General features: G+C 38.7%; 1 protein-coding gene across 1 annotated transcript in view; it reads right to left on the bottom strand.

Moving 5' to 3' along the window:
• RABL3 (RAB, member of RAS oncogene family-like 3) overlaps window positions 1–18731 on the bottom strand; it is a 72102-nt gene that overhangs the window by 35374 nt on the left and 17997 nt on the right. Inside the window, exon 3 of the mRNA XM_006864140.1 lies at window positions 1686–1815. Within this exon, the coding sequence (XP_006864202.1) occupies window positions 1686–1815 (130 nt within the window). The remainder of the gene's footprint in view (window positions 1–1685; window positions 1816–18731) is intronic.

Raw genomic sequence — 18731 nt, 5'->3', positions numbered from 1 at the left:
TTCATCACTCTTTCTACCTAGTCTGTCTTTGTCTGGAAGCTCATCTGAAACCTGTCCACCATGGGTGAGCCTGCTGGTACTTAAAATACCGGTGGCATAGCTTTCAGAATCACAGCAATTCACAAGCCACCACAGTATGACAAACTGACAGATGAGTGGTGGCCATTTGGTTTTAAGTGGAAACTGTCCCTTTAAATTTCAAGATCTGTTGGCATGCATAGTAGAGCCCTCCAGGGGTAGGGGTGGGTGTCTATTTGCTCAGGTATCCTCTCTAGTCACCAGAATGAAGTGTGCAGACAGTGAGAGACCAGTGAACAGATACCAAAAAAAGAATGTCCACACCTGTATCTCCACGGTTCTGTCAGGTGTTCATGGCTGTTTTGAACCTTCCCTCACTTGGTCTCTCCCAAGTTGGCAGCTCTGGGAGCAGTTGAGCATCTTGAATTAGAAAGCACTGGATTTCTTGATTCTTCTACAAATTCTCCTAGCTGTCAGCCTTCCAAGCTTCTAAATATTTCTTTATATGCGGTTCAGAGTTTTAGCACCATCCTGTGAGCCTGCTTAGTCTGGTATTCCATGTTGTTGTTGATGGAGCTCTGCACTGCACATCTACCTGATCTGCCATTTTGGATGAGCTTACTCACTTATATAGATTGTATTAATATATATTTCTGTCATTATCTGATAAGCATGGTTTGTTTCATTTATGAACATTTCATTTGATAACTGTGACACTTTCTGGTGGAATTCTGACTAGAAGGCACATGGTCTGAACTAACACAATTCATCCTGTACTCTAAAGTATGCATCCAGTGGCAAGAATCTTCTCAATTGCTTTTTGTAGTATCTATAACACCCTATGATGTGGGAAGACAATATATAAGGAATAAAGAATATACTCAATAAATACAGTGCTAACCTAACACTGAATGAGATGTAAGCGCAGTGTAAATGAGATCCTATTAATAGGTACACATTTACCAGGTGCCAAATCTTTTGATATTTTGATCAAAGGCCAATGGAAATTATATTTCACAGTAAACAAAAATGTGTTCAAAAAGGAAAAATGAAAAGATAATAAAAGATACCCTCTAGGCATCACTGGTTTAGTCCCTGGCACATAATACATACAAGGCACTCTATGAATTGCACTTCTGCCCTCTATTACACACCTCGATGTGGAAGACTGCCCCAGGTATTTATAGGACTAGAGGAAATGTCTGCACCTCTAAAAACATTTAGGCAGCTCTTTATAGTTGCATAAGCCTCCCTCTAAGGAGTAGATGAAAGAGTCCCTGTATCTCTGTGACATTTGGCTTCGACTATGGGATTGCTAATAGTTGTACTGCTTGTTATTTACGAAACCGATTGGAGAACAGCACTCTCAGGGGACAGTGTTTTCAAAGTTCCATGCTTTATGTTTTACCCCAAATGTACTTTTATTTTTCAATATTTAGTTTATGATAATAACATAGAGTTAGACAATCCAGATATTTAATGTTCTGAATTACCTAGTTAAAACCTAAAAGCATAAACTGGAATGTGATAAAAAGGTTTAAATCAAGCCTGGTGAATATATTAGATCTTTCTCAAATTAAGATGAATACCACATCCCAATGCATTCTATGGCAGATGATGTCTATTCCTAGAGCATTAGTATACGGTAGAAACAAAAAATACATTACCATTTACAGAATTGTAGAATACTGCTCTTGTGCTTTTCACACTGCTGGCACTGCCCACAGAGCCTCCAACATCCCATAATTCTATGTAGTAAGTCTTCTCTTCTGGTGTTCCTTCTTTGTAGTCATGAACCTAACAAATCAATAGATTAAAATGGTTACAGCTACTGAAAAAACTAGTTAAGTACTTTCTTTCCTGTTTAAAGCAACAGGCACTCCAAGTAAATCACAATCACTTAGGGCTCACACTCCTCACAGATAGAATGGAGATACTGGTGGTAATATCTAAGATGTATTATATTCTATGGTTTGCCCTGGGACTTTGATGACATTGTGAAACCACTGCACCAAACCTGAAACCAACTACCTCCACACTTTTTGTTATGTGATATAATTAAATATTTCCATAAACAATGGCTCAGCAAACTGTGACCCATGGATAAATCTGGCCTACCACATTTTATTCGAATGCAACCAGGCCAATTTATTTACATTTTATCTATGCCTGCTTTTTTGAAGAAGGGCAATGTTAAGTAGTTGTGACAAAGACCCACAAAGCCTAAGGTACTATCTGGCTCTTTATACAAAAAATTAGCTGATCCCTGGCTATTCTGTAACTTTCAACGAAAAGCAGTTCTAATTAATATAGATGATTCATTCACTTTCAGGACTTAAATTATTATTTCTCTGTTTGAGTCTGTAGATCTAAAGTCAGATCACTATTTACACTTTTCTATTTACAATTAAGGAGCTCTGGTAGTGTAGTGCTTACAAATTGGGCTGTCAACCGCAAGGTTAGCAGTTCGAAACTACCAGCTGTTCTGTGGGAGATTGATGAGGCTTTTTGTTCCTGTAAATATTTACAGCCTCAGAAACTCTGTACAGGGTCGCTATGAGTCAGAACCGATTCACAACAACAACAACAATTTACAATTAGGAGTCCTGATGTGGAGCTGTAGGATAAGCACGGCACTGCTAACCTCAAGGTTGGCAGTTCAAGCCCACCAGCCACTCCTCAAAAACCCAAAACGGTTCCAGTGAGTCGGAAACAACTTGACAACACTTAACTACCACAACAAATTTACAATTGGATCCTAGCTTCACTTTAGACTACTGATTCTTCTTTGATGATATTTCTTTAATTTGTTTATGCCTCTCCATTTCTACAACCATTCCACATCTTACCCAGAAAGTTTCACATTTAAACTATTCCAGCAGTGTCCTAGCATACCTTTCTATTTCAATGTCCCATCTCTCACTCAACCCTAGCTCCTCAGGGACACTATGCTTTATAATAATATTTCATATATGCTTTATAATAATACTCAGATACTAGTAATCAACAAAATTCACTTATCTGTAACTTATATTAAGAATGATGATTTTACTATATTCTTATTCTAACTGAAACATTCATTCCCAGCATCACACATGAGTCCATGAATGCATCAACAACTCTCTGATGCTGACCAACAAACTGATCTGCCAGTTTGTTGTACTGTGGTGACTTGCGTGTTACTGTAATGCTGAAAGCTATGCCACCAGTATTTTAAATACCAGCAGGGTATACCTATGGTGGACAGGTTTCAGTTGAGCTTCCAGACTAAGACACAATAGGAAGAGGGAAAGATGGACTCCTTCTAGTACTCCAACTCTAATAATCTTTGATTCTTCAGGGCCTTATAGTTATTCGATCCTAACACCTTTCACACCTCTCATCCCACTTCTAAGTCCTCAGGTCCTTTCTAACTAAGCATAAATTCTATGATCCATCATTATAATCACTCCTTTGCCCCTCGTTCACATTTTTGTATTCCATCCCTGGTTAATACACCTTTCCTCCTACTGCATGCCTACAATCCAGTTAGCCGACTATGGAGCGCAGAGATATATACATTCAATGTGACTGAATTCACATGAAGTTCAAGTGTACCTTTAAAACTGGCCTTCAATCAGTTCCGCAGTCCATTTGCTCCTTTTCTTTACTAGGTAAATATTGCATATCATCTTTTTCAAACTTGCAATATCTTGTCCCCATCCTCAATCACAGCTGATGAGTTTGTTGACGAAGACAAAAGCAATCAGATGATAACTTCTACATCTGTTTACCACTTTGCATCTGCACCCCAATCTGCCTGCGCCCCTAACACCAGTGTCTCATGTACATAAAATCTCATCTTTTCTTATTTACTCAAAGATATAACCTACTCTCCCCTTTCCCATATACCAATTTTTTTTTCCCATCTCACCAATATATAACATGCCACAGCATTCCCCATCTTACAAAACAAAAAAAAATTGACTTTATGTCCTCTTCCAGCTATCATGTCACTACTCTGTTCCCTTTTACAGCATCCCCCCCTTCAAAGCCTCTATTTTCAACTATAGTCCTTTTTTTTTTTCATATTTTCTTTTGACCTCATGCTTATCATGCGTCTGTCTCAATTACCACATTGAACTTTTTCTTGTTAAGGACACCAATCATCTCCTCACTGCTAAATCCAATATTCAATAATCAGTTCTCATCCTACTCTATCATTTGATACAACTGGTTTCTCCTTTTATGATATTTTATTCACTTAGCTGGATAAGTATAATTATCTCCTGGGTCTCCTCCCATCTCACTAGCTAATCATTCTGTGTCCTTTTTTGGGTCTGTCTTGTCTCTCTGATCTCTAGCTATTGGTGTGTCCCTTAGATCACTTTTCTTCTCTAATAACATCTGCTCTCAGCAATTTCATCTGGTCTTATGACTTCAAATGTCACCTTTATGCTGATGAATTCTAAATTTATATCTATTCTGGACAACCCCTTCAAACTAGTATAACCACCAGACTACAGTTTGGATGCTAACAGGCACTTAAAACTTAATATGTGCCCAAAGTTTCCTGATATTCCTTTCAAATTCTCAGTGTTCACTGCCTCTGCTAATAGAAACTCCAAACTTCCAGTTACTTGGACTAAAAAGTTAAGAGTGACCCTTAACTATTCTTTTATGTTGCATATCTGATTTGTCAGCAAAGCTTGCTACTTTTACTTTAAAATATATATCACCCCTCCACAATTACCATCTTTATAAAAATCTCTATCCATTTCTTTGCCTGGATTAATATAATGGCCTCTCAACTGGTCTTCTCTAGTTAAGCTTTGGTGCCTGTCATACACTGATCTACTTGCTGTGGCTCTTCTAGCTATATACAGTTTTTATAACTTTCTCCAAGTGACTGAGTGGGACAGACACACTGGATACATTTCCTGCTGGGTCTGGGTAAGAGAAGGTGGGGGGGATATGCTGACAGGATTATAGATTCAGGGTTAATTGTGACTGTAAAAACTTGGAACTCTAATGTGGGAATTGGTCAATTTTGCCATGATGCAGGGTATAAATGAGCTATCTCAGAAGCAGGAGCAGGGAGATCTCACTACCATAAAAAAAAAAAAAGGGAGCCAGGAGTAGTAGCACGTATCCTGTGGAACACGAGATCCCTGTGTGTGGAATCAACCTCAATCCAGGAGACAGAGAGCTGTGACATCAGAGAAATGGCAGAGGGAAGGCAGCAGCAGAACTAAGAGCTTGAGAAAGAGTGGTGAGCTTCCTGGTCCACAGAGTGACTAAAGCTGAATGCCTTTGGGCTGGAAGCTCACTTGTGGAGTGGGGTGACTCTGGGCATTTAATTGGGGGAGCAAGGTTTGTCAATCCACAGAGCTAGTGCTGCGTGCCTTCAGGCTGAGGCTTATGGTGGAATGGAGTGTCTTCTGGGTATTTATCAACAGCGCTGGTGTGATGTTGTAGGATAAGCACTGAACTTCTAAGTATAAGGTTGGTAGTTCAAACCCACCAGCTGCTCCTCAGAAACCCTACACAGGGTCACTGTAAGTTGCAATTGACTTGATGGCACTTTACAACATCAAGAACAAAACCATATATTTCAGAAACAAATTTTGATACCATATATGGCAACCTTAAGGAGCTCTGGTAGTGTAGTGGTTATGAATTGAGCTGCGAACCGCAAGGTCAGCAGTTCGAAACTGCCGGCTGCTCTGCAGGAGACAGATGAGGCTTTCTGCTCCAGTAAAAATTTACGGCCCCGTAAACCCTGTTCAGGGTCGCTATGGGTCGGAACCGACTCGATGGCACTTAACATCAATGGCAACCTTATGTATATAATTAAGAATCATAGCATAGCATGATAACTCTTAGAAGGGCTATATATCAGAAAATTTCAAGGATTATTTTTTTGAGAAATATACATACCAGACGTCATTCTGGATCTACTGGATTGGGATCTTTGGGATTCAGTACTAGACATGGAGATTTTGAGCGATTCTCCAAATGATTCCCAAAGGAATGTAGGTATCATTGAGCAATATCATTAATATCACGTGCAAGTAAATTTTTGCTTAAGATAATTCATAGTTCCAACAGTACATTTATAGCAAAATGCCATAAATTCAAATAAGATTCAGAAAAGGAGTGGAACTTAGGATACCATGGCTGATATCAGATAGTCACTGTAAGCTCTTGGCTAAAGGCAAAGAACACCAGAAAGATGCTTACATGTGCTTTATTGACGACACAAACTTTCGACTATGTGGAGCATGACAAATTAAGGATAACTTTGTAGAAAATCGGTATTCCAGAGCACTTAATTCTGCTCATGAGGAACATGTACATAGATCAAGAGGCAGTTATTTTACCAGAACAAAGGGTTAGTGAATGGTTTAAAGGCAGAAAAGGTACGTGTCAGGGTTGTATCCTTTCACCATACTTATTCAGTCTGTACGCTGAGCAAATAATTGGAGAAACTGGAGTTACATGAAGAAGAATGTGCCATCAGGATTGGAGGAAGACTCATTAACAACCTGTGATATGCAGATGATACAACCCTGCTTGCTGGAAGTGAAGAGGACTTAAAACATTTACTGATGAAGACCAAAGACCAAAGCCTTCAGTAGAGATTGCATCTCAATGTAGTGCAAACAGTAATTCTCACAACTGGACCAATTGGTATCATCATGATAAATACAGAAAAGATTGATGTTTTCAAAGACAAAATTTTGCCTGGATCCACAATCAACACTCATGGAGGCAGCAGACAAGAAATCAAATGATGTATTGCATTAGGCAAATCTGCTGTAAAAGACCACTTTAAAGTGTTAAAGAGCAAAGACATCAGTTTGAGGTACATCTAAGGTGCATCTGACCCAAGCTATGGTGTTTTCAATAGCCTCATACGCATGTGAAAGTTGGACAGTGTATAAGGAAAATTTGAGAATTCATGCATTTCAGTTACGGTGTTTAAGAAGAATATTGAAAGTACCATGGACTGACAGAAGAACAAACAAATCTGTATTGGAAGAAGTACAGCCAGAAAGCTTCTTAGAAGCCAGGATGGTGTGATGGGAGCTGCTGAGCCGAAATTCCCTGACTTGGGGATAGTTTAACCGAAGGATTGCAACTAAACAGTTGTGGTCCAGAAATTTGGGCTGCTTCCAAGTCAAGTCCCGCCCCTTAAGAACTTGCAGGGCTGCCTCAGGGGACAGGGAACTTGCAAGGTCTTTCCCTGTATTTAGCTATGTCCTTCGGCCCAGCCTGAGCAACATTCTAGCTGCCCTAATCAGTGTTCCAGCTAGCTACCACAAGTTTTCTGATAAAGTTCCGCTTACTGCTGACTCCTTCAGTACAAGATGTTCTTGTACTCCTTACCCTCCCTCAAGCACCTCCTCTTGAGCTGTGTATAAAATAAACTTGTTGCCTTGGCCTGTGCCGCAGTATCTCCATCATCGTGCTGTGTCCCACCTGGCCCCAACATTACTACTTTCAAATGTGTCTTGTGTCTTTCTTTTATTTCTCATCTCCCATTGTCTCTACTCGGGTTTGATCTTTATGTGCGGGTGGCAGAGAAAATCCAACTGTCAGATGTGGCAGTTGGCCCCAGCAATGGTGAGACTTCGTCTCTCATACTTCGGACATGTTATCACAAGGGATCAGTCCCTGGAGAAGGACATCATGTTTGGTAAAGTGGAGGCTCAGAAGAAAAAGAGGAAAACTCCACCAATGAGATGGATTGATATGGTGGTAAAAACAATGGACTCAAGAATTGTTAGGCTAGCATAGGACCAGGTGGTATAGCATTCTGTTGTACAAAGGGTGACTATGAGTCAGAATCAACTCAACAGCACTTAATAAGTTAACAACCAAATGGTTCTGATGTAACTCCTTTTTAAGAACTCCTGATTTTACTGAATTAAACTATTTTGGTATGAAGGGGTCCTTATTGTCCTTGATTGCCAGTGGTTATCCCTGATATCTTTTGAACTCGATCCTTTGGTTACAAAAGCAAAGAATTGTATTATGTGATTAGATTCTAAAGTATTAACTAGCTTTGAAATAATAATTTAAAAACATATAGCTCAGTAGTTAACACAGAGGTCATAAAATGCACTAAAGCTCACCAATTATATTCAATAAAATGGCAAATATTTATTTGGTTCAAATTCTTTGAGCCAAGGAAAATTTAAAAATACTCTCTAGGAGTATGGAGTGCTGTGGTGCTGGACTGCAGAGCTGGTTTGAACTGCAAGGTTAGCAGTTCAAGCTCACCAGCTGCTCCTTGCAAAACCTATACAGTCACTATGGGTCGGAACCAACTTGATGGCACTTAACAACAACAACAATAGGAGTTACACTTACATAAAGAAAATTATGAACTTGACAACAGAGAATAGAGGAGGAAAAAAAGAGAAAACAACAAAGTCATTGCAGTCTGGGACCATTTTGGATAATGGAAACAAATCTTCTATACTGCAATAAAAGATAGTATTATTCTGCTGTGTGACATAAATTTGTAGTTGTTAAGTGCCATCGAGTCAGTTCCGGCTCATAGCGATCACAGTATATGGTTTCCAAGGAAAAGCTGATGACTTTGAACTGCCAACCTCATGGTTCAAACCGACTCTGCAGTCCAGCACATTAACCCACAGTGCTACACTAGGACACATGATGAACAGCTGATAATAAATGACCATGCCAAGTCATCAATAAATGAGTGCTGTTTAAGAAATCAGAAAAATATGTAATTTACCAAAGTTATTTAATCAACAGTAACAAACAATACAAAGTATTATAAGGAGTAAGTTACCAACTTCAGTAGAGGTCTCCTGATCCTGCCCCTCGACCAGGCCCCTTGCCTTGAACAACCAGGGTAGATTAGCAGTCCTTCCTGTTTGTCCCCCTCCTACCCTATGTGCTTTGTCTATCATTTCACTGACAAATGTCATATTTATCTGTTCACATCTTTTCTCTTACGAACAGAGATCCTGTATTCTTCATCTTTGTAACTAGAGAAAACAGCATAATATCTAGCATGTAGCAGATGGTTGGATGTTTGTTATATCAATGAATAGATTTAACACAACTCATCTTCTAGTAATTAATTTATTATTTTACTGAATTCCAGAGCTTCCCAAGTACTGTTCTGAGAATGAATTACATCAGAATAGGAAGCTTAATCAAAATACAGATTTCTAGACCTCCTTAGAAGCTTCTGGGGTAGGAATAAAAAATCTATATTAAAAACAAACAAAAACTACCTAAGGGATCTTGACACATGGTTATATTTGACAACCATTACATTACAATTTTTCACTCTGAAATTATTTCAAATGACTAATGCTGCTTTCTTCCCTGATACTAAAACCTCCCCGAAAATAGTCATTATGTTATACAATCCCAGGATAGTATGTCCTCTTAGCCCTGGCAATGCTTATCAAGTTTGTTAGTCAGCTCCCTTTTGCTATATAAGAGGGCTTCAAAAAGTTCATAGAACAAGACAATAACTGGAGATTGACATACACAGCAATACCACCCAGAATTCAATCCAGAAATAGAAGTATCCAAAATAAGATATATCTAGAAAATTGAAAGTAGGGAATCAGAGATATCAATTTATAATTAAGAAAACTATAAAGCTAAAAAGGTGCTCTGGTAGCGTAGTGGTTACGAATCAGGCTGCGAACTGCAAGGTCAGTAGTTCAAAACTACCAGCCGCTCCGCAGGAGAAAGATGAGGCTTTCTGCTCCCGTAAAGATTTACAGCCTCGGAAACCCTGTACAGGGTCACTATGGGTTGGAACTGACTCGATGGCACTTAACAACAACAACAATAAAGCAAAAAGAAGGAAAACTGTAGTTACAGAATTCCAAATAATAAGGAAATCCAGCAAATTTCAAGATAAAACAGACTGCGTCTTAAATAGGGAAAGAAATTAATAAATTACAGGGTAGCCCCAAAGAAAATTAATATGCCTTCACATGAAATTAAGAAAAGGGAAAACCATGAAGTTTTTCTAAATATCAAAACCAACAGCAGTGAAGAAACTGACAATAAAATGCACTAACAAAATGAACTTAGCACAGAACAATATAATTAACAAAGAAAACATCAGCACCACACGCAAACACACACACACAGCAAAATGACTGCAATCTATCACACTTATTGAAAATTACTTTAAATATCAATGGATTAAACTCACCAGTTAAGAGACAGAAAGTATCAGAATGGAAAAGAAAATAGGATCCATCAATATACTGTCTATAAGACACTCACCTTAAACACAAAGTCAAAAACAGATTAAAAGTCAAAGGATGAAAAAAATATACAGAGCTAATGATAATCAAAAATGAGCAAGAGTGGCAATATTAATTTTTGATAAAATAGACTTTAAGGCAAAAAGCAGCATAAGATATAAAGAAGTATGTTATCTCACAATTAAAAGGTCAATTGAACAAGAGGACATGTCATAGTAAACAACTATGCTCCCAATGAAAAGCCTCAAAATACATAAATCAAACTCTAATAGAATTGAAAAAAGAAAACAGACAACTCTACAGCAAGGTTAGAGGTTCAAACTCACCAGCTGTTCCTAGGAAACCCTATACAGGGTTGCTATGAGTTGGCATCATCTCCATGGCACTGAACAACAACAAAAATGCTGGTGGTGGTGGCTGTGTGCCAATGAGTCTATTCTGACTCATAGCGACCCTGTGATTTTTTGAGGCTATAAATCTTTGTGGGAGCAGAAAGCCTCATCTTTCTCCAGCAGAGTGATTGGTAGATTCAAACTACTGACTTGGTGTTTAGCCACCCACTTCAAAATCCAGTAGGCTACCAGGGCCCTCCTACTATAACAGCAGATTTTAATATACCACTTTCGATAAAGGACAGAACAACTACAAAGAAAGTCAACAGACACACAGAGGAACTAAACAAAACAATCAACAGACTTAATCTCATAAGATTTATAAAAAGCACTCAATCCAACAATAGCACACTATACACACTTTTCTAGTGCACACGGGACATTCTCCAGAATAGACCATACACTAGCCCACAAAGCAATCCTCAATAAATCTAACAACATTAAAATACTACAGAACATATTCACAATGCTATAAAATTAGAAATCAACAATAGGAAGATCAAGGAAATGAAATCAAATGCATGGTAATTGAATAACACCCTGCTTATACTGGGTAACAGAACAAATAAAAAATGAAATTAAAAAAAAATTCATTAAATCAAATGAGAACGAAATCACAACATACCAAAACCTTTGGGACACAGAAAAGTAGCAGTCAGAGGGCAATTTAATTAGAAAAAGAGCAGCAAAGTATACCTACTGACATAAGAAGAAAAGAAATAATAAAGATCAAAGTAGAAATGAATAAATTAGAAAACGGAAAAACAATAGAAAGAATCAACAAGGCATGAAATTGGTTCTTTGAAAGGATTAAGAAAATTGACAAACCATTGGTAAATCTAAGTAAAGAAAAGGAGGAGACGAAAATAAAAAACAATATGGGTGACATCACAACAGAATCAATGGAAATAAAAAGGATAATAACAGAATACTATGAACTATTTTACTCCAATAAATTTGAAAATCTAGAAGAAATGGATAAATTTTTAGAAAAACATGACTTGCCTAAGCTAACATAGCATTAAGTAGAAAACTTGAACAGAATACGAAATTGAGCAAGTCATTAAAAAACTCCCAACAAAAAAGAACCCTGATGGCTTTACTGGTGAATTCTACCAAACATTCAGAGAAGAGTTGACACTAGTATTAGTCAAACAACACAAAACATGGAAAAGGATGGGAAACTCTCAAATATGTTTTATGAAGTCGGCACAATCCCCACACCAAAACCAGACAAAGACATCACTTAAAAAAAAAAAAATTATAGACCAATATATGCAAACATATATGCACAATTTCTAAATAACATCTTCAACAGAATTCAGTAACATATTAGAAAAATAATACACCATGACCAAGTGGGATGAATACCAGGGATGCAAAGACAGTTTAGTATCAACGTAATCCACCATATAAATAAGGGGTAAGAACAACATGATCATAATGATTGAAGAAGAAAAGGCATTTGATAAAAACACTAGAAAAAGTAAGAATTGAAGGGAAATTCCTCAACACAATTAAGAACATATATACAAAACCAACAAGGAGCTCTGGTAGCACAGAGGTTATAAGTCGGGCTGCTAACCTCAAGGTCAGCAGTGTGAAACTACCAGCTGTTCCACAGGAGAAAGATGAGGCTTTCTGCTCCCATAAAGATTTACAAGCCTAGGAAACCCTATTCAAGGTCGCTATGAGTCGGAACTGACTCCATGGCACACAACCACCACTACCGTATAAAACCAACAGCCAACATTACTTTCAATACAGAACAACTGAAAGCATTCCATTTGCTAACAGGAACCAGACAAGGATGTTCTTTATCACCATCCTCATCAACACTGTGTTGGAAGTCTTAGCCAGAGTTCTCAGGCAAAAAGGGAAATCGAAGGTATTCAAATTGGCAAAGAAAAAATAAAACTCTCTCTATTTGCAATGATATGATCCTATAACATAGAAAATTCCCAAGACTCAACAAGAAAATTATTGGAACTCATTTAAAGATTTAGCAAAGTAACAGGATATGAGATCAATATACAAAATTCAGTTGGATTCCTATACACGAATTAAGACAGTTCTGAAAAGGATATAAGGAAAACAATACCAATTACAATAGCCACCCAAAAGACTATTGTATATTTAGGAATAAATCTAATCAGCAAAACAAAAGACATATGCAAAGAAAATGATGAACCACTACTACAAGAAACCACAGGGACTTACAAAACTGGAAAAATATACCATGCTCATGGATATGGAGGCTTAACATTGTGAAAATGCCAACACTGCCCAAAGCAATATATAGATATAACACAATCCCAATCCAGATTCCAACATCATTCTTCAAAGAGATGGAAAAACTGATCAATAACTATACATGGAGGGAGTCCTGGTTTGGCACTCACTGTAAGATAAGCACTGGACCGCAAAGTTGGTTTGCACTGCAAGGTTGGCAGTTCCAACTCACCGCTAAGTAAATCCACCCACATAGAGTCAAGTGAGCTTTGACCAAGGGCCAAAACACATGCAGTGGGGAAGAGATAGTCTCTTCAACAATTTGTGCTAGCAGAACTGATTTGCAAAAGAATGAAATAAGACACATACCTCACACCATATACAAAAATAAACTCAAAATGCATTAAAGACCTAAAGGTAAAACCTAGAACTATAAAGATCATCAATGAAAAAATAGGGACAAACTTAGGGGCTCTAACTGTTGTTGCTAAGTGCTGTCGAGTCATTTCCAATTCATAGCAACCCTGTATGGCATAAATATACTATTGTACATTATTAAACACACAAAAATAGTAGAAGACAAAATAGATGACTTGTTGTTGTTGTTGTTGAGTGTCATCGAGTCAGTTCCAACCCATACAACCCTGTATAGAATTTCCAAGGAGTGGCTGGTGAGCTTGAACTGTTGATCTTGTGGTTCAAAAGATTTTGTAGTCCAGTGCATTAACCCACAGTGCCACACCAGGACTCCATGTGACCCTTAGGCCTCAACTGGGTTGTTGTCTGAACTGAATGAGTTAATATGTAAAAATGTGCGCTTAACATAAAGTAAGCACTGTAAAATATATAGCTATCATTATGATTGTTATTTTAATCATAAATTCATTGTCCGAAAGTAAATTCTGACTGTTGTTTAATTGCCTGAGTTGGTTTAAACTCATACGGACCCTGTGTAGGGCTTCTGAGGAGAAACTGGTGAGCTTGAACTGTTGACCCTGCAGTCCAGTGTATTTATCTACAAGTCACACCAGAACTCCAAATTCTGACCAGCAACCTTGTAAGACAGAATAGTACTGCTCCCTAGGGTTTCTAAGGCTGTACAGCTTTGTGGAAACAGACGGACTTATCTTTCTCCCATGGAGAAGCTGGTAGGTTTGAACTTCTTACCTTTTAGTAGCTCAACACTTAACTTTTGGTACCTATCTATCTATTATGAACCCTAGTATAGCGCTGTCAGAAAAGCACTGGAATGTTAACCACAAGGTTGACGGATCAAACCCACCAGCTGCTCCTTGGAAATCCTGTACAGGCTTGCTATGAGGAGCTGGAACTGACTTGAAGGCACTTTGTTGTTGTTGTTGTTATGTGCAGTGGAGTCGGTTCTGACTCATAGCAACCCTGTACAGGGTTTCCAAGGTTGTAAATCTTTACAGGAGCAGAAAGCCTCATCTTTCTCCGGCGGAACAGCTGGTAGTTTTGAACTGCTGACCTTGAAGGCACTTAACAACATCTATTTAGTATAAACACACACCACATTGAATGAAAGACAGTACATGCATATGTATATATAGAAACCAGGAGGAGCCCTGGTAGCACAGCATTCTGCTGCTAACCAAAAGGTTGGTTGGTGGTTCAAACACACACAGAGGCTGTTTGGAAGAAAGAGCTTGCATTTTGCTCTCATAAATATTACAGCCTAAAGAGCATTATGGTACAATTCTACTGTCACACGGGGTTGCTACAAGTCAAAAAATTAACTCAATGGCACCTAACAACAGTACCACCATTACCACCAATATATATAAATCTAGTCCTACTTACTAGGAGTCCTGATGTGGTGCTGCGGGCTAATGCACTGGACTGCAAGTTTGGCTTGAAACACAAGGTCAGCGGTTCCAGCTCTCTAGCCACTCCTCAGAAACCCTACGCACAGTCACTATGAGTCAATAGCACTTAACAACAAAACAACAGTCCCACTTACTAGATCCCACCTTAGATTCTTTGTGAGGATGAAGGCCATGCCGTTTTTTTGTTTTTGTTTTAAATTGTAGTGCTTGCACTTTGTTATGCCGCCCAAAGAGAAATTCAATAAATATTGATTGTATGCCATGTGTAAATTAAAGTTAAAATCCCATTAAAGTGCACTGAAAATGACAAAATCAATTTTCTTATACTGTGTGAAAAGATTAAATCCTACAAATCTTGTTTTCATAATCAAGAGTAGCCATGCAGTTATATTAGCCATTACCCTTACCCAAAGGGAGCTCTGGTAGTGTAGTGGTTACAAGTTGGGCTGCTAACCCCAAGGTCAGCAGTTCGAAACTACCAGATGTTCTGTGGGACAAAGAGGCTTTTGGCTCCTGTGAAGATTTACAGCCTCAGAAGCCCAAGACACCACCCTTGCCCAGCAAACTGGAAGATAAGACTGAATGAAGAATGCCACAAAATAAAAACTTTCCTCCTCTTCCCTTTCAGTTATGAACAACCTCTGCACTCAATACTAAATTCAAACCACCAGCACCACCCTTGCCCAGCAAAACTGGAGATAAGAATGAATGAAGAATGCCACAAAAGAAAACTTTCCTCCTCTTCCCTTTTAGTTATGAACAACCTCTGCACTCAATACTAAATTCAAAATGCTAATAGTTACTGAGTACATATATTAAATGCATTATCTTCACCAAGTACTTGAAATTAAACAATTGCATTAACATCTTTATCACTCTATTTTTAGTTGCCTCTTAACAGATTTGAAGTGAGCTAAATGTGGGAACAGTTCTTAGGAGAAATTTGAAGAGTATGTATCCATGGATCGACATCAGTTCTGGAGATCCCCCTCTCACAGGTTTCCATAACACAAAACCATAACACAAAAGCTGTAATTGCAATATAAAAGCTGCCATGGAAAACTTGAAAGTGTTCTTTCAAGCTATTTAGGTAAAGGCTTTATAAAATGAATCATTCTTTCTAAAGAAGAGAACTGTTCACTTTATTATAACAATAGTCAAAATGATTTACATGTCTATGACAAGGTTCCTTAAGGTTATTGTTTAAAAATGCTTTTCACTCATGTGTTCTTCCCTAAGATTGAAGACAGAGATCATCCAGTCTAGGATAAAATGAACAGTAATAAAAGCAAGGTCATTTTCAGCCCTCCTTGCCCACCCCACCTCCACCCACCCCCATTCTTCTATACTATGAAGCAATTCAGGCCAGACTGGTTTTAAAGGAGTGAGTGAGGACCACAGTCATTCGAATAAAATCAGTCACTTCAGTCCACGGCAGTTGTCTCTGACTACTGTAACATATGTGAAAGTTGGACAGTGAGTAAGAAAGGCTGTAGACGAACTGATGCATTTGAGTTGTGGTGTTGGAGAAGAATACTGAAAGGACTATGGACTGCCAGAAGAATAAACAGGTCCATGTTGGAGGAGGTACAGCCAGAATGCTCCTTGGAGGCAAGGATGGTGAGAATTGTCTCCCATACTTCAGACATATTATCAAGAGGGACCAGTTCCAAGAAGGACATCATGCTTGGTAAACTGGAGGGTCAGTGAAAAAGAGGAAGACCCTCAATGAGATGGATTGACATCATGTTAGCAACAATGGGCGAATGTGTAACAAACTTGTGAGGATGGTGCAGGACTGGGTAGCATTTCATTCTGCCATGCATTGAGTCTCTTATGAGTTGGAACCTAACAATAACAACCTAGATGGTACTTAACAACTACTATACTGGTGACTCCTGGTGTGGTGCTGTAGGATAAGCACTGAACTGCTAAACAAAAGATCGGCAGTTCAAACCCATCAGTCATTCCTCAGAAACCCTATACAGGGTTGCATAAGTTGGAACCAATTCAATGGCTCTTAATAGCAATAGCAACAGCACTGCAGCTTTTTATTCCAGCCTCCTTTGGGCCATTTTATGTTCTTCCCAGAGTTCCTGTAACTACTCTTGTTAAGTGCCAGGGAGTCAGTTCCGACTCATAGTGAATCATAGGGTTGCTGAGGATTGGCTGGTGGGTTTGAACTCTGACCTATCCCACAGAATCACACCAGAACTCCACAGGGAATTAAAAAACCTGCAGTCTAGTGTAAGCCGATTCAAAGAAACTCCAACTTCACTTTCCCCCAAAGCACAGGTTTCCAAACAGCATTGCCTCTTTTATTTCTAAAACTTGATAAGAATCTTGAACACAAACTAATCTCAACTTGTCCTATTCACTGAGATTTGTATACAGCGCCTTGCAGACACAACCAAATCTCTATCCTCATTCACAAGGGACTGTCAAGACAAAATTTCTTTTGGAAACTTTGTCACCAGCTACACTTAAGACAGTTTGCATCCCAGCTGTCTTTAGTTACTGTACATTTGGGCCCTTAATTAGGGCTCACACATTTTGGGCCCTTTCATATTCTTTCTCACAAATTACCTTCTGCTTCCTCTGCCCATCATTAAACCCCCAATGGCTCCCTTCCTCCACATTTTCCCACTTTCATCCTGGAAAATTACTCCATGGTTTCAAAAATCCATTACATTCTATCCTCAACTTTATTGTATTAGCTGACACCGGCCTCTACCCTGAAGTTACAACTTCTCTTGTTGTCCTCTCAAATGGATGCAGTTCATTCTTCTACATTCTGATTAGCTTGGAGTTCAGAAATAGGGAAATGCCTTGCTTATTTGCTAACACTCTTTCTTGTCGAAGGATGGGGAAGAAATCCGTGTCCTTCTGAGGTTCTGGGGCAACTAGCTATACTCCTTTCCCTATCTGCTTTATTGCTGACACCTACTAGCCTTCTATCAGAATCTAGTTCAGAGTCTTGTCCCCCTGTCACAGGTCTTGCATTAACCACTTCCATATCCACCTGGAAAACTCATTCCGCACACTAACCTAAGTACTATTCACTTTCACCAGATTGTCTTGTTGTTAAGTGTTGTCAAGTTGGTTCCGTCACAGTGACCCTGTATAGGGTTTCCAAGGCTGTAAATCTTTGTGGGAGCAGAAAGCCTCATCTTTTTTCCTTCAAACAGCTGGTGGGCTTGAACCTTTGACCATGTAGAGTTCTTGGTCCAGTGCTTATCCTGCAGAGCCACCATACTTCTAAGAATCATCTTTGTTGTTGTTGTTAAGTGCCATTGAATCAATTCCGACCCATAGCGACACTGTATAGGGTTTCCGAGGAGCAGCTGGTGAGCTTGAACTGACGATCTTGCAGTTCAAATGGCTTTGCAGTCTGGTGCATTAACCCATAGCGCCACACCAGGATCTTAGGTACTCCTTAAAATGCAGATTCCTGGACAACATGCATATTTCTGAATGAGAATATTCAGTTTTGAGCAAGACCAAAAATCAATTAAAAAACTAAGATTAGTGAAATGATTATGAATAATAATAATAATAACAAAACATTTTCTATTTACAAGAGACACAACTTAAACATAAGGACACAGAAAACATGAATGCTAAACAAGATATATCATGCAAACACTGACCAAAAATAGGGTGGTGTAGCTATTTTAATATCAGATTTCAAGATAAGATGTATTACCAGCTATAAGAGGAAAACTGTTGTTGTTGTGAAGTGCCGTTGAGTCGGTTCCGACCCATAGCAACCCTGTATAGGGTTTCCAAGGAGCAGCTGGAGAGCTTGAACTGCCAACCTTGCAGTTCAAATGGGTTGGCAGTCTGGAGAATTAACGCACAGCGCCACACCAGGACTCCAAGAGGAAAATCGACAGTGATAAAATGCTAAATCCTTCAGGAAATTTAAACATTTTAAAATTAGTTTACACCTAATAATATAACCTCAAAAAATGCAAATGAAAAAC

The sequence above is a fragment of the Chrysochloris asiatica genome, unplaced genomic scaffold, assembly GCF_000296735.1.
Source record: "Chrysochloris asiatica unplaced genomic scaffold, ChrAsi1.0 scaffold00061, whole genome shotgun sequence".
NCBI classification, from domain to species: Eukaryota; Metazoa; Chordata; class Mammalia; order Afrosoricida; family Chrysochloridae; genus Chrysochloris; species Chrysochloris asiatica.
This window is presented reverse-complemented; position numbering and strand designations above follow the sequence as displayed.